The sequence below is a fragment of the Colossoma macropomum genome, unplaced genomic scaffold (assembly GCF_904425465.1).
Source record: "Colossoma macropomum unplaced genomic scaffold, Colossoma_macropomum, whole genome shotgun sequence".
NCBI lineage: Eukaryota > Metazoa > Chordata > Actinopteri > Characiformes > Serrasalmidae > Colossoma > Colossoma macropomum.
The window spans coordinates 2,185,440-2,211,937 of record NW_023494784.1 but is presented as its reverse complement, the minus strand read 5'-3'; the positions used below and the strand labels follow the sequence as shown (position 1 = coordinate 2,211,937).

The following is a 26,498-nucleotide window of genomic DNA, read 5'->3' as shown; positions in this document are numbered from 1 at the left end:
ATAAGAGAACCTGTCAGAGAGGACCCACAGCTGGGCCGCAGCTGGAGCTCGCTGAGGGGTGCACGGTCCAGCGATACATTATTCACCAATAAATGGGAACATTTTATTAGCATTATTGGTTCAATAATGGAATTAAAGCAAATAATTACAACCAGTAACTTAATCAATAACTGTTAAGTGTGTATTTACAAGAATAATCAATAAGTGTGAAGTGTGTAATTACAACCAATAACTTCACTAGTAACTGTTGTGTTATTTAACAGTTACAATCCATAATTTAACCAATAACCAATAACTGTTATGCGTTAACTATAATCAATGATTAACAAATAACTAAAATAATAAAGTGTGTAATTAAAATTGATAACTTAATCAATAGTTTAGGTGTTTAATAATGATCAATAACTTAGCTAACAAATGTTAAGTGTATGATTACAATCAAAAACTTTACAGGTAGGTGTTCAGTGTTTAATAGCGATCAATAACTTAATTATAACCACTAATCTAACTAATCACTGTTAAGTGTGTAAATACAAATGATAACTTATAACAAGTGTGTGATAACAATCGATAACTTTATTAATACTTAACTAATAACTGTAAAGTGTGTAATTACAAATGATAACATTACTATTAAGTGTGTATTTACAATCAATACTTAACTAATAACTGTTAAGTGTGTACTTACAACTGATAACTTAACTAATACTTAATTAATAACTATTAAATGTGTAATTACAATCGATAACTTAACTAATACTAACTAATAACTGTTGTAAAAATTCAGAATGCATAGTTAAACTCTACACACCTGCTACCTTATAACGCCAGTCTCAAATCTCCCTTTTATATCTAAGATCTTGGAAAAAGTTGTAGCAAAACAATTAAGTTCCTATTTTTATAGAAATCATATACATGAAAAATTTCAGTCTGATTTTAGGCCACATCATAGTAGAGACAGCACTAGTAAAAATTGTCTTTTATTATTTTTTGACCAAGGAAATGTGTCTGTGCTAGTCCTCCTGGATCTTAGTGCGGCATTAGACCACTCTATCTTACTAGATAGACTAGAAAACCTTGTAGGGCTAACAGGAACAGCTCTTTCCTGGTTCAGATCTTACCCAACTGATCACTATCAGTTTGTTAATGTAAACAGTGAATCATCTGTCCTCGCAAAAGTAAAGTATGGTGTTCCACAAGGCTCTGTTTTAGGGCCTATATTATTCACAATATATATGCTACCACTGGGCACCATTATCAGTAAACACGGCATAAACTTCCTGGATGACTGGATGTTGAGTAACTTTCTCCTACTTAACTCGGATAAAACAGAGGTTCTACTTCTTGGTCCAAAAGCAGCCAGAAACAAACTGTCTAATTTAACACTTAAACTTAACAATTTCTCAGTTGCATCAGGTTCATCTGTAAAAAATCTTGGTGTCATGATTGGTGTCATGACCCTGATCTGTCCTTCAACACACATATAACATATATTACTAGAACTTAACTAATAACTGTTAAGTGTGTAATTACAGTGGATAACCCTGCCTTACTTCATGTGTAATTACAACTAATATCCAAGAACTGTTAAATGTGTAATTGCAATCAATAACTAACAACTGTTCCATTTATAATTACACACACTGACTTAACTAACAGCTGTTAAATGTGTAGTTACAATCAATAACTTAACAAACAACTGTTAAGTGTGTAATTAGAGTTGAAGTGCTTAATTACAATAGTGAACAAATAACCGTTAGTTGGGTATTACAACGATTCACTTAACCAGTAATTCTTAAGTGTGTAATTACAGTAAATAATCATGCCTTAATTACTGTGTAGTTACAACTGATAACCAAAAACTGTTCCGTGTGTAATTACAACCACTAACTTAACTAACAACCGTTAAGTGTGTAATTACAGTAGAAAACTAATAACTATTAGTTAGGGAATTACAATGAATCACATAAGCAGTAACTGTTAAGTGTGTAATTACAGTAGATAACAAGCCTTAATTACTGTGTAATTACAACTAATAACTGTTAATTAAAGTTAATTATAATTAGTAATTTAACAAATAACAGTTAAGTGTGATCGATAACTGTGAAGTGTTAATAACAATCAATAACTCAACTAATAACTGTTAAGAGTGTAATTACAATTAAAAACATAACCGCTAAATAAAGTTTTAATAACAATCGATAACATAAACAATGACTGTTAAGTGATTAACTTGTATATAATTGTATATAATTGTCATTTTATTGTGAAGCACTTTGTATCTTGGGTTTAGAACTGTTCTAGATAAATAAAGACCCCATTCTCCTGTTTTATGGTAAAGAGCGCTCGTGCTTCAGAAGGTGCCGAGTCGAATCACCATCACTCCTGCTAATGCTAGTGCTAAGCTAACGCTAACAGCTCCGGACGAGAAGGAATTTCCCTCATTAGCATCGAGCGCGCGGCCGCTCGGTCTCGGGCGCCGGGCCTCCCTCAGCTTCAGGAGTTTCCCGGATCCGTCACGCAGAGTTTGGCCAAGGTGATGACGTTTATGTGCGGCCTGATGGGAAGTCCTGAATGAGAGCTGACAGAGCGGCCCCGAGCGCGGCCTTTCAAGCTTTCAGCATCTCCGCTGCGGCGTTAGCGGCGGGAGCTGCGGGAGAAACCTACACTTTAACCCTTCTGGGGTTCATCAGCGACGTTTAGGAGAGACGACGTCAAGTCCTATTAATGAAACTGGGCTGTTTTAGGGCTGCAGACCGGGAACGCTGTGTGAATTGAAAGGAGCTGCAGTAACGAGGATCACTTTGGCTCTTTTCTTTCAGTGTTAATTACTGCTTTAACCCTCTGGGGCCGGCAAATGCGCTGGCGCGTCAAACTAGATGTTTCTTAGTGTTTCTGTTCATATCTTTGTGATGATCCAGCACAGAAATCCAGTTCAAACACTTCCTGAATCTGTAGAGTCGTCCTTTCCATTCCATCTTATCACGAGATCATACGAGACTCACATCCGGAGTTATGAGCCTATGAAGAGGGGCTGAGATACACGTCATCTGCCTCTCACCATGTAGACCTGGTGGATTCGTGTGTCCGTCATCTGCCTCTTGTCTGTAATTGGTTGATTTGCGCTTCTGTCTGTATTTTGACCAAAGGAAATCACTAAGGACTGACTCACACTGACACCTAAACCCAAAACTTAAGATTAAAGATCCACCACAGTGCTCATCCATCCTCATAAAAAATAGCCTTTTTTATTTAATTTTCTATTTTGGCAATTCAATTTTCATTCAAATATCACTGGATCATAAAAGTACCAGAATCAAGTCAAAATACGCTTGAAAATGTGTTTGTGTTTTTTACGTTACTTCATTAGTTTTCTGGGCTAATCATTAATAATTAAGCAATTAAAGGTAGCCGTTGTTGCTGTTCCCTGATATTAGCTTGTCTGGACCTTTGTCAGCAGGAAATCTGATGTAACTGGACCTTTGCAACTTTTAGCTGAATCTTCCTGTACGAGGCCAACAAGATCATCACATTTGAGCAATTTTATACATTCATGATTTTCCTGAACTTTAACCTTTCTTGTGACCGAAGCCGTTTTTTTGTTTTCTGAATAGTGTTTATGTTCTGAATGAGTGAAACCGTGGACGAATGCACCGTGTCAAATTCAGTGTTTCTATATCTGTTTGTGTATCTTTGTGATAATCCAGCGCAGAAATACAGTTCAAACATTTACTGAATCTGTAGAGTCGCCCTTTCCATTCCATCTTATCATGAGATCCTATGTGACTCACATCCAGAGTTATGAGCCTATGAAGAGGGGCTGAGATACAGAAACCGAAAATTATCTTCCATGCAGAATAAGAGAATAAACTATTTTTTACAGTGTCAAACTAGAAATGCTTCTGCTTAATTTGCCAAGCAGCCATCGCACTTCCAAAGAAGGGGAACATCGAGAGGCATTTACGAAATATACACAGAAACTACGGCGACGAATTCCCAGCTAAAAATGAACTCAGGAAGAAAAAATTTGTCCAGACTACACAAACCTGCTGACCTCATTCAGTGCAAATAATCAGAATAAGGTTAGTGTGATTTTCAGCTGTTTGTCCTGTAATGCTGAACATCAGTATAGGCCACTTAAGTGCATTAAAAAGTTTAAAACCTTTTAACCTATTTAACTCCGTGTTAACCTATAAAACACACTTCGTCATATTCTTTACTTTATAACTTTCATATTTCATAAGCTACATTCTAAAGGTGGGGGTCGTATGAGAGCTGAAACTGTCTTCTTTCCAGTCAAATAGATGGGTGATGTAATTTTAAACCCTTATAATAAAAGAAGCTGAACTCACTACTTTTTCCACAAATCTGGGCTGTAAACTGGATCTCAGATGGCGTCTCTTCAGTGATCTGCTCTGTAAAAATTATTTTAAGAGCATCTAAGATTTTTGGCTTTCAGCAATAAACTGTAACTTTATGATCATAAAACACATTTTCTGTAAATTTGATGGAAACTTTTACAAAAAAAAAAGCTTTACATTTATTTCAGGCAATTACAGAATAATTTGTCTCAATTTGGGCCTGTAAATTCAGATGGACAAACCAAAACACACCTACCCTTTTTTTTAAAGGTAGATCATGATGGCCTGTCCACTGGAAAAAGTAGACCTAAAGCTACAAAAGTATGGGCACCCCTGTAGTGAGGAATTGTGGCAGCCCCCTTTGGGTTTTCAAGAACATCATGGGTAGTTTGGAACGCTACAGCAAGTAAGAATGTGTGATTTGACCGGCTCTCTATTGAGTTTATGCATCACTTGTGTGCACAAATGAAAAAACATAGGGTTGGAAGGCCCTATACTAATGCTCTTGTGGCTGAATGCAATGAAATCCTCACAGCAGTGTTTCAACACTTAGTGTAAAGCTTTCTCAGAGGAGTAGAGGATGTTACTGCAGTAAAGCAGTGGCAAACTCGCTATTAATACCCTTCATTTCAGGAGAAACGCTGGTGTCTACAAACTTTTGGACCTAGACTTGTGCTGGTCTGTTGAAGTTTAAGTACCTCCTCTCTTCTTCCAGTAAACGCGGACCTGCAGTTGTCCATCCTGGTAGAACGGTGTGCCCACCTCCAGCGTGCTCGCGGGTCGCTTCCCCGCGGAAAACTCCTCCTTCTTCAGCTTGGTCAGCGATTCTAATCAGACACAATTTACAATCAACAAACTGCTCGGTTCTGAGTTCTAAGGAGCTGCAGTATGAGATGTATGTGAAAGAGTCGTACTTGAGTGGGTGTCCAGCGCGGTGCTGAACTGCAGGGAGGCTTTGGGGCTCTTCAGTCGCACCTGACCCCAATACGCCACGGCCTGCAGCTCCACGGTGTACGAGTTGTTCCCCACCAGACCCTCTAAATCCACTGAACTTTTAGCCTAAAAACAGCAAATACACATGAGGCTGAGGCTGTGCATGAAAAATCATGGAAACTTGAATAGTTGAGAAACAAATTTTCATTTTTTTGAAGACATTGGGCAGTAAAAAGAGAAATTCACCAACATTGATGCAATTAAACCTGCTTTAGTAACGATCTGCTTTTGTGCTGTTATGTATTTGGCAAAATACTAATACAATCCTAATATGTAAGATGAATACAGGGCACAGGTTCATATGTAATGTGATATAATCAAATACTTATGTTTTATACAGTACTGTGGAAAAGTCAGAGACCACTCTTCAGTCTAAACAGCTCGTAAACTGAAGTTTTTCAGGAGATTAGACGTTAGATAATCCACTTGCAGAACGCTGCGGTCGGAAGAAAACCTAGCCTTTACATTGTATGTAAATTTCTTGATGAATGGACTAAAAGAAATTACCTAAAATTACTTGGAAAAATCTCTGGTTCCACTGACTTACATTAAAAGTAAAGTAGGTTTTTTCCTTCTCCTGTAAAGTTACCATTTTGGAGATACAAGGTTTTCTTCTGACAACAGCGATAAGGAAGATGAAAGTCTAGCTGGACTTCAGATTTTACTGTTACATGTTGATTCAAAGCTACAGAGAAAATGTGTCTCCTAACAACCACCTGGAAGACCTGGTCGACACCAAAAACTGCCCCCGATCAGATAAACAGCACTTAAAGCTTTCATCTCTGAGAGAGAGGAGAAAATCAAGCTGCTTCAGATCTGAAAACATCCACAGGTGTTTCTGTCCATCCTTCCACTGTGAGAAGACGACTCAGCGCTGTGGGTCTGAAAGGATGTGTAGCTGATCAAGAAGAACCTCACTGAGAAAAGGAGACGGACACATCAAACAAAGAAGCTGAACGATGGACTGACCACCCCAGAGTCCAGACCTCAACACCACTGAATGGGTTTGATTACTTCAGAAAATGATCAACCAGCTTCTAAGACTGAACTTTGGAGGTGTGTCTGCAGATTCTTTGAGGAACTGAAAGTGAGGCTCCTGAAAGGAATGGAAGCTGGAATAAAGGGAAAGAGTGGGCACAGTTTTTTCCAACATAAATAAGTGTACGGGTCTCTGGCTTTTGCACAGTACTGCATATGTTCACCCCTCAAATGGCCCAAAGTTTTATTATACACTTCAATAACCTGAGAACAGCTCAGCCAGTTTGCACTGAAGTCGCTGTAGTTACTGAATAATAAGCCTTAATATATAATAAGCCTGAGATTTTAAGGGGTTAAAATGAAACTGCAGGCTTTGCTAAACAATGAAAGATCTGTGTATAAAATTGAAACACTTTTTAACAGATAATAACTTTCACAGAAAGAATTATTAAATAAAAAAATTATAATACAAATTAAATTGAAAAAACTGGCCTGTCCTGCTAAAGGCACCAAACAGAATCCTTTCAGAAGAGAGTGATTATTGGAAGCATATGTGCTCTGTGTGCACCAACATGGTGAGAATTTCCACTCCGAAACTTCAGAAAGCCCCCTGGTGCTTGGCTACCTCATGCTTAATTCTGGAGCGTTCCGCCAGCAGCAGGCGTTTGATTGGATTTAGTTATTGGCCGTGTTTGTTTTGGCATTCCTGCTCCAGCGGGTCACCGGGCGGTACACGTGTAAACAGACAGATCCCACAATCCGAACCTTAAAGCCTTCAGTGACACATCTGTCAGGTATTAAACAAACCCGTTCTGCCGAGGGTTACACATTTAAACTGCCCGTGATAATAACAAGTAAGATAATACAGAACAACAGTTGAAAAATAATAAGAAAAACAAAATTAAAAACAAATAGACTACGGTCTATAACAGTACACCTAACTGGAGCTATAAGATAGGTGTTTCTAATAAAGTGGCCAGTGAGTGGAAGCACAAGGTAGCTGTTTCTAATAAAGTGGCCAGTGAGCGGAAGCACAAGGTAGGTGTTTCTAATAAAGTGGCCAGTGAGCGGAAGCACAAGGTAGCTACGGTTCTAATAACAGTGACACCTAGCGGAGCATCAAGATAGGTGTTTCTAATAAAGTGGCCAGTGAGTGGAAGCACAAGGTAGGTGTTTCTAATAAAGTGGCCAGGGTGTGGAAGTACAAGGTAGCTGTTTCTAATAAAGTGGCCAGTGAGCGGAAGCACAAGGTAGGTGTTTCTAATAAAGTGGCCAGGGTGTGGAAGCACAAGGTAGCTGTTTCTAATAAAGTGGCCAGTGAGTGGAAGCACAAGGTAGGTGTTTCTAATAAAGTGGCCAGTGAGTGGAAGCACAAGGTAGCTGTTTCTAATAAAGTGGCCAGGGAGCGGAAGCACAAGGTAGGTGTTTCTAATAAAGTGGCCAGTGAGTGGAAGCACAAGGTAGGTGTTTCTAATAAAGTGGCCAGTGAGGGGAAGCACAAGGTGGGTGTTTCTAATAAAGTGGCCAGTGAGAAGGTAGGTGTTTCTAATAAAGTGGCCAGTGAGCGGAAGCACAAGGTGGGTGTTTCTAATAAAGTGGCCAGTAGGCGGAAGCACAATGCAGATGTTTCCAATAAAGTGGCCAGTGAGTTTTTCTCAGCCATTTAAGTCAATAAAATATGTCATAACATTTTATAAGTGTTGATAACAGGAGTGTAGCTGCAATTGTTCTCCTTCAACAAGTCAAAGCCACTGTCTCTCTGTGTTTGGGCTTTGGAGCTGGTTCTGGCAGTAACAGAATCATGTAATAGTTTTATATGAATTACTTGTAACTCATTGAAACAAGGGGAGAAATGATGTGGAAAGTGCAGATTATAAACTTTCAATCCAAACCACATTTGTGTTTGTAGGTAGAAGAGAACATGTTTTTTCATGGTTTGATTTTGATGAAAAGTTATTGTTGTGTCTTGTTTTACAGAAAGAAAAATACATGTTTTCATGTCAAAACAAACAGAAGAACCTGAGAAGTGCAGACTCAGACCTGTCCATACACAAGGTTGGTGTTTCCAATAAAGTGGCCAGTGAGTGGAAGCACAAAGTAGATGTTTCCAGTAAAGTGGCCAGTGAGTGGAAGCACAAGGTAGGTGTTTCCAATAAAGTGGCCAGTGAGTGTGAGTACAAGGTAGGTGTTTGTAATAGAGCCAGTAAATAAAATGTAAATGTAATTCATTATGTAACTATACAATTAGTCATACAACAACAGTTAAATATTTGACATCTAAAATGTAAATATATAACAAAATGATAATAAAAATATAATTATATATAATTCAGTGCACAGCTGGGTGTGTAATTACTTACATTTTTATTTGATTTCCATTCTGCATCGACAGACAAGTCTGCACTTTTGTCCGTTTATGACAAAAAATGTGACAAAAACATGGCAAAAGCAGTAAGGCTGAGTTATTCTACTTTTTACTTTAATTAAACAATTTAACGTCAAGTTAGAGAACACCGTATTTCTCGTTTTACCTTCTTCTCTCTGGTCACACATTATGAAAAAAGCTGAAATTAAACCCCTATTTCATCAAAGGCTATTATTTGGTGTCTATATAAACTATAATACTAACTAGCGTAATTATTCCCAGGTTATAAAAGTGAGTAATAATAGTTTGGGCCCGTCAGCTGGTCCTGCCCATTTCAGGGGATCAGTAGAGATCCTTACCCCACTGGTGGTCTTTCTCCTTTTCTTCTTGGTGGGCACCATTGCTTTTCCAGGAACCGTCCAGCTCCAGAACACTTTGAAGTGATGGACAGGGACATCAGACTCTTCAGACAGTGTCCAGTCTAGCCGAGCAGTCAGCAGGCCATCAGCCCCCACCGACACATTGGTCACCCTCAGACCAGAGGGACACGGAGGAGGGGACGGGTCTGTGGAGGACAGGACAACATGCATTCATAAAAAACAATATATCAAACCAAATACACACAATTTTTCCCCAAATTAGGCCTCAATCTATACGAAAATGTTGTGGTTGACACTGATGCTGATTTTAAGGGGTTACAAATTCTGATAACTGATAATATCGGCTGTTACAATTTATATTTATATCTTAAAATTTAACCTTACACTCCAACTGTCCACGTTTAAACTGTGTTTACTGACTAAAACAATGGTCAGTTCTCACTGGGCACACTTCATAAACTCAAATAAACTGTTCACAGTGGTGGTGATAGGAACCAGACGTCCACCTCTAAAAGCTCCCTCACAGAAAGTTCCTACATGAAATGGTTATGAATTCACTGCCTGATGACTGAGACACTGTTTTATGATAGTTCTGAGAAGATTTTGACATAAAAATCCATTCGTGGTGGAGGGATACATAATATGCAGGGTGCTGTGAGGCCAAATAGTTCCCAAACAATTTTTTTTTCAGATTTATCACTATTTTCCATCATCAACATTCCACATAAACTCAGAAGACTCGTGTAGGTTCACTGGTGGTTCTGGATAGTAAATAAAGTGTCTATATTTGTGTTGTAGTCATGGCGACCCCTGGTTCCTATCACCACCACTGTAAAGAAGTTCCCCTTTGAATAATACAAATATTGTCGCAAAAGAGTTGGAGATTATTGGTGACTCAGAGTCGTCAACATTGGTCGATATATCGGTCAGGCTCTACTCAAATCATAGTCAATAAGACAAGACATGTTTAGTGTCCAAGAGCAGCTCTGTGGTCAGAAACTGACCAGTGATGAAGGGCTGGAGGAAGGCTAACACAAACTGGACATTAACCGATGAGCTGAGGTCTCTAACTGCACAAGAAAGCACATAGTTTCTGATAAAGTGGCCGGGGAGGGAACACCTACAGCACAGGAAAAGCTGCTTTACCTCCGTCATCCATCAGATCCTTCTGTCATTTTTCTTAGCGATGCCGCCTTTAAACCCCCGACAACAAACAGCACTGAGGACCCTGAAGCGTCTACAGTTCTCATGAACAGAGCCAGACATCTGCTCCCAGAAACTGTTCCCACACTCACTTCAGTCATCAGACACAATGAATGATGGTTTGCATGTTTCCAAATGACATATAAATAGATACAGCGGCCCCAAAAAGTATTTGGACATTTGCGCCATAGTTAAAATGCATTCAGTTCACTGTCAAGCCAAGTGGCATTTATTTTAAACAGACCGTTCCAACACTGGCATTTATATTTGGTGAAGTGTTCTTTCATTAGGTGGCTGGGGAGTTTCAGCTTGTTATTTCTTCTGCAGGTTTGCATCCAAAATTCTGCCTTTGTACTGTTCTGAGTTCATGATCAGCAACATCAGTGTAAGAAAAACAGCTCCAGACTTTGACGTTTCCACCTTTCTTTCTTTTCAAGCATATTTCTTCAAATGAGCAAAATTATCTGCCAATATTTAGTCATTTGCAAACGTTTGAACAAACAACCCTGGTCCAATTACATGTTGTGCTGATTTTCTTTGTAAACATAAGCTATCATATCCTCAACAGGCAAGAACTTGAATATTTCATTTTTCTGCTAATTTCTGTGCCTTATTTTTATTTATTTTCCTGTGCCATAACTTTTGCACATTATTTCGTAAATATCGTCAATTCAGCAAATAATCAGTAATTGTGCATTACAGAAAACAGACTATCAAGCCAAGTGGTGTTTATTTTGAACAGACCGTTCCAACACTGGCATTTACTATTTGGTTAAGTGTTCTTTCACAAAGTAGCTGCTAAGTTTTGTTTTGTTATTTCTTCTGCAGGTTTGCATCCAAAAAATGTCTTTTGTAGTCTTTTGAGTTCACCATCACCATGAGTACACCAGTGTGGAAAAACAGCTCCAGACTTTGTTTCCACCTTTCTTTCTTCTGTTGTGCAAAAAATGTTTTTTCTCTCAAACAAATACTTTTAACAAAAGCTTTGTTAAACCCTTTTTTCTAAAAAATATTTCAATCCACTGGCTAATAATTGTGCTTGTTTCAAGAAAATTTCTTCAACCAAGCAAAATTATCTGCCAATACACAGTCATTAGCAAATGTTTGAACAGATTACATGTTGTGTTGATTTTCTAAATAAGCTGACGTATCCCATACAGGGAGCACATTTCTGTGCCAAATTTCTGGCTGCATTTTGTTTTTTTCCCAAATATATTAAAATCAGCAAATAATCAGTTATTGTGCCTTAAAATGTTCTCTGAAGTGGATGAAGAGAAACTTTCTTTTTTACATAGAAAATCAACAAAACATGGATTTTTTTGGCCACCTAAACTTTTGCTAAACAGTATCATCTTTGATTCCATGTTTATAGATCACAGTGAGTCACTGAGTGTCAGAAACCATAAAATCAGGTCTGTTAGAGATACTGAACAAATCCACACAGTTTGAGGTGATGATTTAGGCCTAACTACATTAGCTTCGTAGCTTCAGTGCCAAAACCAAATTTGGGACACAAAATATCTTGGCTGGACTAAAGAGGGAAACTTGGTAAATTCAATGTTTAGTTGTGCTAAAAGTTTTTTTTTTTCTCTCAAGCAAACTTTTAACCAAACTTTTAACAAAAACTTTCTTAAACAGTGAAATCATAATATTGAAAAAAAATAAAATTTCAATCCATTGTTAGATAATTTTGCAAACAAGCAATATTACCTGCCAATATGCTTCCATATAAACATATTTGAGCAAACAACCCTGGTCCCAATATATGCTGTGTTGACATTCTTTGTGAAAATAAGCTGATGTATCCTACACAGGGAGCAAACTTATAAAATATACCATTTTTCTGCAAATTTCTGTGCCTTATTTTTATTTATCTGCCTGTGCCATAACTTTTGCACAGGCTGCATTTTACATTTTTTTCCAAATATATTAAATTCAGCAAGTAATCAGTAATCGTGCATTAAAGTGTTATTAAACAACTCCACATAGTTTGAGGTGATGATTTAGGCCTACAGTTACCACCACGCTAAGCTTCCATTACTTCTTAGCTACATTAGTGCTAAAACCAAACTTGGGACACAAAACGTCTTGGCTGATCAACTAAATTTGGAGTGAGGAGGGAAATCTTAGTAAATTCGATGTTTAGACTGGTAGTCACTTTAGTTTTTTACAATCTCCTTCAATCTACTGCTCTTTAGAGAAAGCCTCGGCCAGCAGGCCGGTCAGAAAACCTGGTTAGATCAGCGTCTCAGCCATGACGTAAACTCAGAGACTCTAACAAGAAAATGACCCAATTTAGGAGCCAATCAGTTTCCTCTTTATGCCACAATTCGCTCCCACCTGAAAGCCATTTCATCCACTCCGGCTAGAGCCGCGTGTCACCGGCAACCCAACCTTTAGCGGCGCAAGATAAATAAGCCAGAGAAGCTTTTGCAAATTGCTCCGACAAATGATGTTAGCGGGAAATTGAAATCATATGATGGACCTAACGTGCTGCGTGAGGCCTAACGCGCTCTTCAACTTCTGGTCAACGGAAAGGCAGGGAAGGTCAGAAAGCTAACGTGAGCTGACTTTGCACAGCTTTATTAGTGAGGGTGAAGTAGACGTATCAATGTTGGAGTGTCTGTCTGGATTCCATGATTGCTGTCCTTCAGCTGGTAATTTTGTAATTTAACCCTCTATTGCATGATGTTGCCTCAGGGCAACAAACTCATTTTCCTCACTTTACAATAACATTATACATATTTAAAGACAAAAAATGGTTAACAACAAAGGGAGGAGTTTGAGTAAGTCGATAAAAGGCATGTACTTGGTCGTACTCTCTCTTAGTGGGCACATTTAAACCTCTTTTTTTAACATTCAGTATCATTTTTTTTTGTGTTACGAGAATTTGCAGAAATAGGTTTGTTGCCTAGAAGCAACATTGTGAGACAGTGGAACAGATTAAGCCAGTCACAAGCCAAGTCTCACCACTTCAGGGAACACGTCTCTACGTCATTTCTTCCCATAATTTCACAATGTTGCCTCAAGGCAACATACTCCAAAAAGACCCCTGCACAAATTAATATGTTAAAAATGTTTTGAAATTGAATAATCACGTTGATTATTAATAATCATAATATATTTCATAATTATATAATTGATTAATCTGGACCCCTTTATGCAAGAAAGTGAAGTTTTTAAATTGCTCTCATAATGTGTGCAGTAGAGGGTTAAACAATTCCCCATAACTGTAAATGCAGTCAAGCAGCCAACACTTGTTTGGCTGTAGTTTGCTTCTTGAGTTTTAGCACTGAAGCCACTAATGCTCTTGCGGCGTGGCTGAATACAATCAAATCACCACAGCAATGTTCCAACATCCATTGCAAAGCCTTTCCAGAAGATTAGCAACTCCCTATTCATGCCCTGGATTTCAGAACAAACACTGGAGGAGCAGGTGTCCAGTCAGCACGGGGCTAGATCACCGTAATCACTGCTTCAGACTGTATGGGGTTGTTAAGTAATCACTAGACTTGATTATGTGGTTTCTGGCACTGTATAAACCACTGTTATCTGTAATGGACAAAAGCAATGATGGTTTATAGACGACTGCTACTACCGCTCTGACGTACTTCAGCTACAGTGCTTTCAGATCCAGACGTTGACCAGCACCCAAGTTTAAAAAAGCAGAAAAAACAGCTCACTTCAACTTTTATTTCACTTGCAAAACTTGGCGTAATCCACAATTAGGAAACTGCCTGTGAGGCTGTTCGCCCCAGTCAGATCAGGCTGGAAAGAAGTGCCTCAAGCTTTGGTGCATGTAACCAAGTGCTACGCTAAATACCTCTTTCATGTCGCTTTACATTAAACACAGCGCTGCGCCTGCTAATCTGTGGCGGAGATCTTAAGCAGACACCTTACCTCACTTTCTGGCACGCCGACAAAGCCCTGTGTGTATTTCAAACCTGCAATATCCCCTCACTAATTCAGACATATTACACTTTATGTGAGCATAAAGTGGGGAAAAGCCCGTGTAAATGAAACTCCTGCTTGTTGAGAGTGTAGCACGCTACATGCTGCCTGAGCACGCCTCCTATTACTGCTGTCGGGGAGAATTAACCAGTGTGAAGCTTTAGCATGAATTAGGATGTATTAAAATGAATCTAAACATTAGTTTTAGCTAATGAACTGTACTTTTCTCCCAACTTTGGAGGAAATGTTGATGTTGGAGTGTAAAAGGATTAGCTCAACCAAATAGGCTAGTAATAGGCTAGACTTGGAAGCTAGTAAGAACCGATGAGCCAGTTAGCAGCAGCAGCATTTCTGACTGAACTACTGATTTAAAATTGGAAGTGTGATATTTTATGTAATTTATACCTTAATCTGGGGAAAAATCTGATTAGCAAAGGCTTTAAGCTCATTAACAGTATTTTTCTCTGGTCTTTGGAGGAAATGCTAAGGGTGAAGTGTAAAAGGATTAGCTCAACCAAATGTGCTAACATGGCTAACAATATTGGAAGCTAGTTACAATCAATGAGCATGTCACTTGCTTAATGCTGTGTCCAGGTCTCAGTCATAATTGGGACTAGATTACTACAAAGTCTTGGTCTTAACTCAGACTCAAGATGTCCAGGTCTCGGTCTCGACTGGGATTAGATTACTACCAAGTCTTGGTCTTAACTCAGACTCGATGTGTCCAGGTCTCGGTCTTGACTAGGACTAGATTACTACCAAGTCTTGGTCTTAACTCAGACTCCATGTGTCCAGGTCTCTGTATTGATTGGGACAAGATTACTACCAAGTCTTGGTCTTAACTCAGACTCGATGTGTCCAAGTCTTGGTCTTGACTGCGTGGCTGGGACTAGATTACTACCGAGTCTTGGTCTTAACTTGGACGTGATTACTAAGTCTATGTATGAGCCCTTGACTTAGACTCAACAACTACAAAGTGCTGTTCACTTTCATCTGCTGTTAGCAGCAGCAGCATTTCTGACCGGGCTATTTCTTTAAGATTTGTGGTGGAGTAGTTCATGTACTTCATATCTTAATTTCCAAGCTGTTAGCCATCTTGGACAACACCTCACACCCCCTGCACGCTACACTGGATAAACAGAGAAGCTCATTCAGGTCAGACTGTTCCAGCTGTGCTGTGTTAAAGAGCCGTGTGAGATCTTTCTTACCCACTGATATACGGCTCTACAGCGAGTCTCCTCACTGCAGAGACGGTACTGATCTCCTGCTGTCTGAGCTGAGCTGAACCTCATCACTGTATCTCCTCTCTTGTTAATAAACACTGTGCAATATATCATAACCTGCTACTGTAATGACTCTCACTGCGCACTTTACACTGTAATACTGCTGCAACTCCGAGTCAGTTATGCTTATAATCATCATGCTTTTAGTTCACCTCACACCACTCAGTGCCTGCTCTCATGCAAACACAACAAATCTGTCTCATATGCTATGTAAATATGCAAATAGATATACTTTTATTTTATTTCTACTCTCTTATACTTTAACTTATGTGTAGTTTTATTTCTATTTGTTATTTTGTGCATTGTATATGTAAGTTTATGTGGAATTATATGTCTTGGTACTGTAATACTGCAGTTTCCCTTCGGGATCAATGAAGTTCTTTCTATCTATCTATCTGTCTGTCTGTCTGTCTGTCTATGTGTCTGTCTATCTATCTGTCTATCCAACTATCTATCTATCTATCTAATCTAATTAGCGCGGCAGAAGCAGCGAGTACTCTTTTGACATGAATGTTTTTCCTGATTTCTTCTGGCTCTCTGATATTGGAAGCAGTGCCATTTCGAATTTGGAACAGAATCCAGTCTGAACTCGTTTGATTTTTGACCTTTTCAGTCTGGATCTGTTTTATTGATATATACAGACCGAGTAGGTTCACATCAATCATCGGTTAGCTCCATAAATCTTTCTGATTAGGGTTTTTACTGAAGCATATCGCAAAAAATGGTACTGCTTTCACACTCAAGGCCGATAAATGAGGGCCATTGTGTCCTTCTCCAGCCGTGCTGGATGGGCAGGCAGGCGTGAAGCACACTTGGCTAAGCCGGGCGATTATAAGAGCAAGTCCTGTCGTAAAAGTCCGTCAGTCGAAGGCTCCACCTGTTGTAATGTCTTATCCCCGTGCTGTGAGGGAGTATTGGGTTATTGAGGGCAGTGGGAGTGGTCAGGAGGGTGAAGACCACCCAGGAGGACCCACCTCTGGACGAGCGGAAGTGCTTGCTGGGGGCAGTGAAGCCGCGGGTGCCGTGGACGTTTACTGCCGCCACACGGAACTGGTACCACCTGCTGGGCCTGATGTCCACCAACTGGACGCGCTCCTCCGCCACCTGAGGGTCAGAGAGGGGGCAAGGTTACGGATGGAGGTCAGAGGTCAGGTATATGTGGACAGAACAGACGCTTAGTGGTCAAACTATTTTAAAATATCTCCACTATGAATGAGTGCCTGCTGCTGTAACCAGTCAGTGAGACAGTTCATTGCATTTTCAGCCACAGATCTGACCCTTCAAACTAACTGCCAGCACCTGTATAAAGCATGAGACTTATTAGGGTCCAGTCATGCTTGTGTTTCATAGCAAAATTTAATCAACTTTTCAGAATTTTTGCAATTAAATGGCTAAGGTGGTTAAGAATCTCTGTTCCACATAATCTTACTGGACTTGCTGGATGATTTGATGCATAAAAATGATGTATAAAAACCCAAAGTGAACACTTTTACAGAATTGTGCTGGTACCGGTCAACCGATCGAACAGTGATCTAGAAAAGGACAGAATAAACAGCAAAAATTCTACAGTCAGAATTGTTACAGTGATGCTGATAGGAACCAGACGTCCATCTCTAAAAGCTCCCTCACAGAAATATATTGGCCTGAAACATATTTTTTAAATCCATTCATGGTGGAGGGATACATGCAGGGCGTTCTGAGGAAAAATAGTTCTCAAAGAAAACTTATTTTTTCAGATTATCCACTATTTTCCATCATCAACATTCCATATAAACTCAGAAGACTCGTGTAGGTTCACTGGTGGTTTTGGATAGTAAACTAAATGGCTAAATTTGTGATGTAGTCATGGCGACCCCTGGTTCCTATCACCACCACTGTAAAGAAATCAAAGACGGTAAGTTTCTTAACGAAGGACCATTTGACATCAAAACAACCGGTTTTGATGAACCAGTGGTTCCAAAACGCACTTCGTCATATTCTTCATAACTTTCATATTTCATAAGCTACATTCTAAAGGTGGGGGTCGTATGAGAGCTGTAACTGTCTTGTTTCCAGTCAAATAGATGGTGATGTAATTTTAAACCCTTATAATAAAAGAAGCTGAACTCAGTTTTTTTTCTACTGAAAGTCGACCCATTTTTCCACAAATCTGGGCTATAAACTATATATCTGCTCTGTACAAATAATTTTTTAAGCATATAGCAATATGTGTGATCATAAAACACACGTTCTGTTAATTTGAGGGGAGCTTTTACAAAAAAATAAAATAAAATAATGATTTACATTTATTTCATGTAGTTACTGAATAATTTGCCTTATGATTTGTCATGTAAATTCAGATGGAAAAAACAAAATATACCCTGGTGAATTAGAGGTTAAACCCCAATGTCTTTTTTGCATTCAAGCTAATGGGCTTTTTTTCCCAGACAAAGATAAACTAGGAAACCTAGGGTTCACCTGTGCCATGTCCTGCCATGGGGTGGCGTCATCCTCGCTGGGGTGGATGCCGTGGTTCCAGCGCCGCTGCACCACGTAAACCACCGGCTCCACCGAGATGTTGAACTTTGAGGACCAGCGAACCTCTAGCTGACCCGATGGCTGCTCCAGGAACACCAGCTCCTTCCTGGGCTTCAGCGGAGCTCCTGAAAGATCAGAGGAGAGAGAGCTCATTAAAGCACCGGGCAGCGGACTGGTACCGTGGATCGTTTCATACCGGGAGGCAGTGAGTAGAAGAGTTAGCAGCCTGACTGCTGGAATCCAGTATTTTATTATCACTAATGGAAATAATTTTATTTTAATGGTGTTTTTATTGAAGGATAATTTCTCTCCATTAAAATATTCTACATTATGTAGTGTTGTAGTACTGAAATCTGGTCTCAAAGCCTAAATTAAAGGTCTTTTCTTGGTCTCTGTATCATTTTGACTTGTCTCAGTCTCAGGGTAGGGTAATTGGAAACTTTTTTCTATCATTATTGAACATCAACAACAGCCTAAAAACATATGATACAATATCATTTAATGTATATCATATATGATGAATGATAATAAATGTACAGTGAAGATATCTTTTATCTTTAGATTCTGAAAAAGTCTTAATCTGGTCTCGGTCTTAGCTTGGATTTGACTGCTACCAAGTCTTGGTCTTAACTCAAACTCAGTGCATCCAGTTCTCTGTCTTGATTGGGACTAGATTACTACCAAGCCTTGGTCTAAACTCAGACTCGTGTGCCCAGTTCTTGGTCTTGACTGGGACTAGATTACTAACAAGTCTTGGTCTTATCTCAGACTCAGTGCGTCCAGGTCTCAGTCTTGACTGGGACTAGATTACTACCAAGTCTTGGTCTTATCTCAGACTCGATGTGTCCAGGTCTCGGTCTTGACTGGGACTAGATTACTAGATTACTACCAAGTCTTGGTCTTATCTCAGACGGCATGTGTCCAGGTCTTGGTCTTGACTGGGACTAGATTACTACCAAGCCTTGGTCTAAACTCAGACTCGATGTGTTCAGGTCTTGGTCTTGACTGGGACTAGATTACTACCAAGTCTTGGTCTTATCTCAGACTCCATGTGTCCAGGTCTTGGTCTTGACTGGGACTAGATTACTACCAAGCCTTGGTCTAAACTCAGACTCGATGTGTCCAGGTCTTGGTCTTGACTGGGACTAGATTACTACCAAGTCTTGGTCTTAACTCAGACTCCATGTGTCCAGGTCTTGGTCTTGACTGGGACTAGATTACTACCAAGTCTTGGTCTGAACCCAAACTCGTGTGTCCAGGTCTTGGTCTTGACCACACAATACCAGGCAACCAATCAAAACAGAGCTCATTTGCATCAGTCTTAAAGGCACAGAGACTGTTTTGTGACTGTTTTTAGTCCATAATGTCATACAAACTTCATAAGTGGATCTCATCGAAAAAATAGGGGTCTCACTTTGTTTGGATAGTCCACTATAGATTATATACAGATGTTCAAATTGGTAACAAACTATCTGTTGAAGCCAGCTGATTCTAAACAGTGGTGGGGTTAGGGTTAGGAATAGGACCAGGGTGAGGACTGGGTTTAGGTTTTGGGTTGAGGTTAAGGTTAGGGTTAGGATCAGTGCCAGGTTTAGAGTTAAAGAAAATTATGGTCAATTTAGTAGATATTTAGTTAAAAAGTAAATTAAGTGTCTACAAAATATCCAAAGTGGACTCTCCAAATAAAGTGTTACCAAAATAAAAAACTTCCTAATGCGGTGCCTGACCCTGTATGACATACTGACGGCTGAACCTTGTTCCTTCTTCTCTCCATTTTGTCCAAACATGTCTTGGCTGATTGACTACATTTGAAGTAAGAGGAAAATGTTAGATTTTTTAAAACGATCCCTTAAATTTCCTGCTCCAGCGCCGCTCACTATTCCGGGTTACGTCTCTATGAAACGCTATCTTGTTTTCCCACTTGCGCTGCCCCAGCTCATTTTAATTACTGTCACTAAGCTACGGCCTTTTCATCCTGAGACACATAGAGCATCGTTTCACAAAAAAGGACGCCCCATTGGATCTCCAAAGCGTTACCCAAGCATGCATAAAGCTGCGCAAGTGTAGGCAACCACTTTTCCCACATGACGGTTACTCCCACTCAACCCTCAAAGCCGTAATAAACGCTTCCATGTGTAATAAATTAAAGATTTATTAAGTACAGGGCTTATGAAGACCCAGAGAAAAAACTCCAGAGAAATGTTCTGCTGTGGAAGATTAACTCTCTGCACCCAATTCATAACAGCTGTGAAGGAAAGAGCTGTTGATGGAACTGGAGAGTTTAATGATGTGAAGATGGAGAAAGAGGAGCAGCAAATAACTCCCATTCATCTCCATAAATCAGCTCCGAACGCCAAACAGCCTCCGAAATGATTCAGGGGATGTCCGTTTCTGGAGATGGACAACACTGGATGGCACAGAAAGGAATGGACGGGCTTAACTCTTAGATGGCTTGTAACTACTGGGACTGTCAAATTTGTAGTACAATTGGGGTTAATTGTATTATTTTGTGTAGTTAATCCAGTTTAATCACACTTACTTGCTTAAATCTGACCATAGCAATGTCCAGTGCAGTGTGCTGAATGTGCTGCAGGTATCGCTTTAAAATTAATTTTAAGAGAGCAGTGTAAAGTGTGCTGCACCTGGGCTTTAGCCTGCACCACTAAGGATGGGTCGAAGGGTCAAACCAGCATTTCGCTGCTGTCGGAACGAAACCTTGTATCTCCATTTTTTGACGATTTTGAGTTTTTGCCATAATATGAAAATGCCTGTTGCCCTTTACATTGTGTGTAAATGTCATGATGAATAGACCAAAAGAAACGACCCGAAATGACTTGGAAAAAAGTCTGGTTCCATTGACTTACATTAAAAGTAAAGTATGTTTTTTCCTTCTCCTGTAAAGTTACCATGTTGGAGATATGTGGTTTTGTTCCGACAGCAGCGATTTATCATCATGTATGAACATGAAATTGATCTCTAGGCTACGCTACAGAAGATCTTTGTGGCAGTTGCGGTGTTAATGTTTTTTTTAAGTGAAAGACCTTTTGAAAGAGCAGCATGCTGTGTTTTAGGCACACTTTCATTGGCATAAGAATAAAATTGGTAAGATGTTCTGCAATCATACTAATATTTGGCTATAAAAGCGCAGCTTTCCTACAGTAACAGTTCAACAAGTTTCCCAAATGGCTGGTTACTCCATTACCAACAAAGACATGTTTGTTTGTCTGAAATCGGCTACTTTTAGCATTAGAGCTAAGAGGCTACACACTTAAAATGATGGTTCTTTAAGGGTGCTGATGAAAGAAAAAGGTTCTATATAGAACCATGCTTCAGATGGATGGAGAATGTGTTTTACATGGTTTTATATAGAGCCTTTTGGAAAACGGTTCTGTACAGCACAAAAAAGGGTTCTTTTATTGTAAGAAGACTGACATCAGTTTTGGTGCTATATAGAACCCTTTCCAAAAAGATCCTATATAAAACCATACAAAACACGTTCTCCATCAGTCTGAAGAACACTCTCACGATGCACTTTGAGTGTTCATGGTTCATATAGAACCATTTTCTTTACTAAAGAACCCTTGAAGAACCATCAGTTTTTAAATGTGTTCCCTGCTGAAATGCATTTTACCCATATGGAAAAAAAAAAATATATATATATATATACACACACCACATATATATATATATATTACATATATATATATATATATATATATATATACACACACACACACACACACATATATATATATATATATATATATATATACATACATAATACATCATCTAAACCGCTTATCCTTCTGGGTCGCGGTGGGGTGCTGGAGCCTATCCCAGCTGTCATTGGGCGGAAGGCAGGATACACCCTGGACAGGTCGCCAGTCCATCACAGGGCAAACAGACAGACATACACATTCACACACACACTCACACTTAGGGGCAATTTTAGCATGTCTATATATATATATATATATATATATATATATATATATATATATATATATATATATATATATATATATATATGTTTCCAAAACATTAGCCTTGTACCTTCAGTGCTAAGCAAACTTCAGGCATCAAACAAGACTTGGCTAATGGGCTACATAAGGGGGAAACCTGAACTACTGCTTTAATGGATGTTTGGTTCTGAGACAGATAAGCTCAGAGTGGAGCTCGCAGCCAGATGGAGTGATCCCTGATCCCTCAGCAGCACTAAAAGGGGGGTTAGAACCTCTCTGGAGAACAGCTGTGCGGTATTGTGCTGCGGTTTCTCAGCTAGCACATGTGCGTAACACCTCCTCCAAGCAAAATGTGGGTAACTACAACAATCCCGCAGCATTCCTGCTCCAACCGCTGCTGGAACGTCTCCTTCATGACAACGTGTACTCACACACAGCTTCACACAGAGAACCGGCTTCCAGTCGTAATTGGTGTCTCCAGTCGTTGTCCAAAGCGAGCCGCAGAGTTCGCTAACTGTCTTCCAAGAACCACACTAGCGTAGTGTTCCCTCCAAAGGCCACACGCCTCTTACCGCTGGTGTGGCTGACTCTTTTAACTGCCTTCTTCATCCTTCAGTGAGGGAAGCTTCTATTTTCAGCTGTGAGGTTCAGTCCTGTGGATCATGACCTTCGCTAATCCCGCCACAAGTTAGCTCACTAACAATATTAACGCGTTGAGGACAGACGCAACCACGTCTATGTCCGTTGCTGGGTGAATTCCGTATCCTGTGGTATTAACGCCTCTTCTGCTGAGATATACCTTTCAGTTTTTGAAACCCTGGCTAGCAACTTTGACTCCTCCGTCCAAACATTTGGTTCTTTTCTTTTCTCTCGTCTCTCCCAACAGACGTAAGTGAACGGGACGCTGCTGAAAACGGCTGAAACCTGCTCAGAGACCACAGGTTTCACAGCTCATGCTTCTACAGAAATGATCTCACCACTTTCGACACAGCGGTTACCGTGAAACATTAAAGCTGAAGAGTCCCAGCGAACATGTGAGCCCATGTTAACCCCTTAAAATCTCAGGCTTATTACACACTAAGGCTTATTATTCAGTAACTACAGGGACTTCGGTGCAAACTGACTGAGCTATTCTTAGGTTATAGAAGTGTGTAATAAGTTTGGGCCTGACCATTTAAGGGGTTAAAGAATGTGTGTTCTGTAGTTTTCCGTTGTAATGTAACTGCTAAATGGGTCATTCTACAGAAATGTTTGTGTCCCTAGCGTTTACAGATATATTACACTTCAAAAACATCTTAGGGTTACAATTAATTTTTATTTTACAATAAAACAAGAAGTTATCTTGAAGAAGTTATCACTTTCTTGAGCCTCAATTTAGCAAAATTGGTTCTTAAATCAATTATCTAGAATTTCCAAGCACCACAGAAGAGCTCGTCCCCACAGTCATGTGTGAAGGCTGAGGCCAAATTTTGAAGTAAAAAACAAATTTTTCTGCAATTTTAACTGCAATAATCTATACATGACTATGGAATATATGAATTAAGTGACATAACGAAAACAAATGACAAATAAATATTATCAAATATAATAAAAGTCATGGTCCCCAGGAATTGTGTCACTGGTGTTACTGCCTAACAAAAAATCTCTTATTTTGAAATAAAAGTCACACTGATGACGTCACTCAACTTCCTTTTACCTGTTTTCTGAGGATCTATGAGGAAAAGCACATGGTGAGTCCACTGTGTCTTTCAGTTATCAGAGATTTTCTCATTTAGCTCATGATTTCATATGAAGCTTTTAGCTGAAGTCACTGGTGTGACCGACTTTATTCTGAGGCAAATGGGAAAAAAAAAAAGAATACAAATGGATTAAATTCCATATTTTAGTGGATATTCCATGGTTGACAACATGTGGTTTGATGCTCTGTAGCAGTTATTTTATAAAATGCATTGTTCATTAAAAATGTCTCTGGTGTTCCTTTATTATGTGTAACACCGATGAGGATCAGTAACACCAGTGACTCCTATGGACAGATAGAAAAGTGGACGTTTCTGTAGAATGACCCAAATATGACATCTTGGCATCTTAAATCTAATCAATATATCTAATATTCCTAATTTTAAGCAATACTATAAGCTAATTTAACCTGTTTCTAGACACGTTCAAGTAAAATGAGTGAAATCTTTTTCCATTTGCAGATCATTTTGCTTGTTTTGAGAAATAAAGCTTAAGCAAATTAGCCACAAAAGCACTGATACAGAGTCCTAAATACACTTTCTGAGGGCTGAGGAATCACAGTGAGCTTACAAATTGGTTGACATTTGCCAGCCAAAATTGGAGAGATGGAACCCATTTAAAGAGACACCAAACCTGACACAGTTCCTTTGTGCTAAAACGCTTTCTGAAGGCTAGTCTAGACAGCTACTGTGCCTACAGTTCATAAGCTAACGTAATATTTTTTCCAAACACCCTTAGTGCTTAACATTAGCACTAAATAAAGAATTCTACACTTGGTTCAGTGAATAACTCTAAGCTACGTTAATGTTTGTAGTTTTATGATTCAACAGAGCAACAGTTATCCAGCTAGCACGCTAGAAGTGCTATGGATTAGCAATAACTCTTACTGCAGGGCTTGTATACAAAGAGTAGCTATTACAACGAGACAGAGCTAAACTGTTTAGGCACTGCCTTAAAAGTTATCCTGATTTAGCTAATCCTGAAACCTTCTGCTAAAGCAGGACCTTTACTTTAATCACAAAATTGTATTGTTTAAGAAATAATGCGTTTAAACATGCACCACTGTCTGCCAACGGAATAAAATCATTTCACTAGATAAATAAGTAAAAACCTTTGTAACTTAAATGTCTCAAAATGGGAAATACTGACTAGATTTAAATATCATTTTTTGGTGTGGTCCAAATAGTGCTGGATGACCAAAAATCAATATTTGAACAATTTCCCAACCGATTGTTGTATTACTAAATTATATATTATATGTTAATTTAAAGAGTCTTACAAGATCTTCATCAGCATGTAGCTTTCAGCTTATAAAATTAAGTGGAGTGTGTGTGGGGGGGGGGTATTAGCCACTTACAGTGCATATGTACTTTATATTCACACACAATGTCTTTTACCTTTGTGCTTCACGTGTGAGTAAACAAGTGTTTATTGCACACTTTATATGTTAGAAATGTGACACAAAAACGATTACATGTGAAAATGAGTTCATGTGACCGTGACTAGGGATGCCGAGCCCCGGCCTGGACAGTCTCCTGATTTGAATGCCTTTGAAAATTTATGGAGGATGTTAAAACTGCGAGTCCATCAGAGGGACCCCCATAATCTAGAGAAACTGACACAAAATTGAACCACAAACCTGCAAAAACCTATTTAATTCTTACTGATTTAATTGTCAAAGCTGTAAATGCCAACAAGTCCATTCTGTTTTCCTCATATTTATAAGTGCAAAGGCAAAAGACCTCATGTGTGTAAATTTAGCAGATTGGAAATAAATTAAACAAGAAAAATGAACTTGTCTGAAAACACGTCTTTCCCCTCACTGTAACTGCAGCCTTTTCCTTTTTTCAGGCAGAATGCGTCATATTCGTGCCTGAAACCCAGAGCACATATGGCCCTCAGCGTGAAGGCCGAGGGTCTGGCGGATTGGGTCGATACGGAGAGCACAAAGCACTCGGCTGTGTCTCGGCCTGCGGTCAGGGACACACGCACAGGGCTTAACCAAGACTGTGGTTCCCCACCTGCAGGAACATCTGACAGCGATCTGGAACGCCAGCGACGCAACGCTCAATTTGGCCCCCGACTCACAGCGAGGTTAATGGTTTCCAGCAACCTGGACCATCCTCCCCCCCGAAGAGCGAGGCACACGTAGAAACAATTACACTCTCCCCACAATGAGCTAATAACGGGCGCTCTCCAGCGAACGGCGGCCGGGCCTGGAATCCAATCAAGGCCTTTATGACCTACCTGCAAATGAGGGAGAAAGCAGCAAATCTGACAGCAATAACGAGCCATCCCTGAACAGGCATTCCACATAATAAAGAGCGCAAAGGGTGAAGCAAAGTTCTAGCCTGTTCCACATGTAGAAGCAATGCCATCTGTGTTACTACGTGGGAATCATCTGAACCCCATGGCCTTTCAATGTGGATGAAAGGAGCATCAATCTACTAGAGACTAACCTTCATATTCGAGTCACTTGACTTGGCTGTAAGCTTACTTTGATAACACTGGTGGTTAAAATCTGAAAAGTTTTATGATCCAATAATAAAGTAGGGAAATGGGATGGTTTTCTTATTAGATGAGTAACGGAAGCTGCCTCTTCAGATGAGCTACTGAGCTAAAACTAACCGGTCCAGAGCTGGATTGTGATGAGGACCGTCATCATCTACATGAGGTCTTTTCCACTCAGTGGACGATGTACAAAGTTTATTAGAGAAATATATCACTGTTTTCGGAGGAAAACCCCATATCTCCAAAATGCTACTTTA

General features: G+C 39.5%; 1 protein-coding gene across 1 annotated transcript in view; it reads right to left on the bottom strand.

Moving 5' to 3' along the window:
• The window catches only part of LOC118811463 (anosmin-1), a 94,811-nt gene that overhangs the window by 14,973 nt on the left and 53,340 nt on the right, over positions 1-26,498 (bottom strand). Inside the window, exons 5-9 of the mRNA XM_036575695.1 lie at positions 17,972-18,156; positions 16,489-16,618; positions 9,057-9,262; positions 5,276-5,420; positions 5,060-5,188 (exon numbers count right to left, since the gene is read on the bottom strand). Of these exons, the coding sequence (XP_036431588.1) occupies positions 5,060-5,188; positions 5,276-5,420; positions 9,057-9,262; positions 16,489-16,618; positions 17,972-18,156 (795 nt within the window). The remainder of the gene's footprint in view (positions 1-5,059; positions 5,189-5,275; positions 5,421-9,056; positions 9,263-16,488; positions 16,619-17,971; positions 18,157-26,498) is intronic.